The 2,212-nt window shown below is 46.4% G+C and overlaps 1 protein-coding gene across 1 annotated transcript; it reads left to right on the top strand.

Moving 5' to 3' along the window:
* Positions 1-410: 410 nt before the first annotated feature.
* Positions 411-2,206, top strand: LOC116378135 (caveolae-associated protein 4a-like; the record flags this gene model as incomplete). The annotated part of the gene is made up of 1 exon (XM_031839942.1): positions 411-2,206. A coding segment is annotated over one exon (582 nt), but the record flags the coding sequence as incomplete, so codon positions are not given.
* Between the last annotated feature and the right edge of the window lie 6 nt (positions 2,207-2,212).

The following is a 2,212-nucleotide window of genomic DNA, read 5'->3' on the forward strand; positions in this document are numbered from 1 at the left end:
AGAATGCAGCTTTAACACATGAAGCTTTGGCTTCACTCTTCAGAACCCGAGGTTGACGCCTGGTTCAGCCACACTGCTGCTTTCAACTAAGACACAATCTTTTATTATTTAGTGGGTTAAATAGTAAATCTATCCTCTGAATTGTGATGTGGTGAAATCAACTGGCACAAATACCCAGAATGTCTGTTTTTGGCTTAAAATTCTGAGCAATTAATCTTCTTCATCACATTGATGCGAAATCCAATATTACCATGAAGCAACTATGATTTTCAACATTGACCAGGATGACCTTGAGATGTTAATGGATTGCATACCTGATGGTTTAGTGGTTTTTATTCCTCTTCCGTTCTCGGTTGTCTCTCTCTCTAGACCTGTCGTCGTGACTATCCTGTCTGTCTTCTTCTCTGCAGGGTGAGACCGAGGTCCCGTCGGTCGCCGTCACTAAGTCTCCCAAAGGATCTGGCCTGGACGGGCTGGAGGTCGAGCCCGACTCCTACGACGTCCCCCTCGACCTCTCCTCGGACGAGGAGTACCTGAGCGTGGAGGAGGCCGACCCCTCGCGAGCCACCCGACTCAAGAAATCGGTCGTGAAGAGCACCGAGACCCTGAAGGCCGCCTTCTCCAAGGAGAACATGAGCAAAACCAAAGGCAACCTGGGCACCAAGTTCCACAACCTGGGCGAGAAGGTCATGCCACCAGAGCGGAGGGACAAGATGCACCAGGCCGGCGAGCGGCTGAAGCAGTCCGGCGAGCGGCTGAAGGAGAACATCGCCAAGAATGCGCCGAACAAAGAGACCTTCCGCATCAAGCTGAAGAAGGAGAGAGCCGTCGCCGAGGGCCAGGAGGGCGCCGAGGCCGAGCTCCACAACCAGGCCCCGGTGGAGGAGAAGCCGGTCGCTTACACCGAGGTCGCAATGGAAACCAAGAGGGAGGGGCCGGTGGAGGAGGAGGCCGGCGCCACCCGGATAGCTGAAGAGGATTACAGGAAGTAGATCGGATCGGACACGAAAGTGGAGTCGGGACTATGGAGAAAGCACGTGAATGCTGAGGATTTAGAGAGGTCTGTGATTGGTCGACATTGATGATGGACTATTTATTTTTGCTAGAATGTTTTAAAATGGAAGAAGTGGAAGATACGACACTGGTTATTTATGAAAATGTATTTTCAGGGTGTTGGTTCAACTCTGTCAGATGTTATCTGTTGACAGGTTTTAACAATCAAATGATTTAAACACCTTGACATGAATTCACTAAGAAAAACTATTTCAGAGATGTGAAGATGGTTCCCAGGTAACCAGGGTCACAGTGCACAGTGAGGTTTATCTGGAAGGAAAAGAAGGATGATGAATGTTGATCTTTCACCTGGATGTACATATAATATTGAACATACTGCTAAAATGGGGGGGAGGTAAAAACACAGATTTGGTGGGTGCAGGACTCAGCTGGTCTCTGAGACGCCCAGAGAGGAAACACAACAACAACGTCAGACTGGTTTCTGTGTGCAAAATGACAGGAAGGAGACTAAACTTTGACGTGCTTAAAAGCAGCACCAGCGATCGCTTAGATAGAGATTCAACAAAGTCAGGGACTTCATTACCCAGCATTCATTTGATAAACGCTGAAACAATGAGAAGTTCACGGGGCAGAGAGTTGGTCATGGAGGGCTAGAATACGGGTTAGCAGTTAGCAGATTAGCATTAAATTACAGTTACTTAAATAAAAGAGCAATAGTCAGAATGAACTGCTTTGTTTCACTGCAGCCGAACATCCACCAACACAAAACATACTTTATGTTTCTGTCTTACAGCAACGCTTTAGTGGCCACGTTTCTGTCACCGTTTATCATGAATGTAGTTCGTTTGTTTATTTGTGTAGCGTCTTTACACAACAGTGCAATTCAAAGTGCCTATTTATAAGTCAAATAGAGCACATAGACACAAGAATAAAACACATTAAACACCTTTAATTGAATAAAACGAAGTGGCCAGTTTTGATTAGTCAGCTGTTTCCCCAACTGGTCGTTGTAGCCTCGGTGGACGTTTCACCGGAACTTTTTCAATCTCTTGAGTAAATGTATAAAGTGGACGAAGGTTCAAAGGTCTGGAACCGGCTGCTTTAGGAGGACTTTATTCAAATGTAATGAAAACATGAATTCAGAGGTTAGCATTGACGTGAATGCATCGAACGTCTCTCAACCTCCTCAACTCCCTGA

Source organism: Anarrhichthys ocellatus, unplaced genomic scaffold, assembly GCF_004355925.1.
Source record: "Anarrhichthys ocellatus isolate YVR2014 unplaced genomic scaffold, GSC_Weel_1.0 scaffold2102, whole genome shotgun sequence".
In the NCBI taxonomy this organism is placed as follows: Eukaryota; Metazoa; Chordata; class Actinopteri; order Perciformes; family Anarhichadidae; genus Anarrhichthys; species Anarrhichthys ocellatus.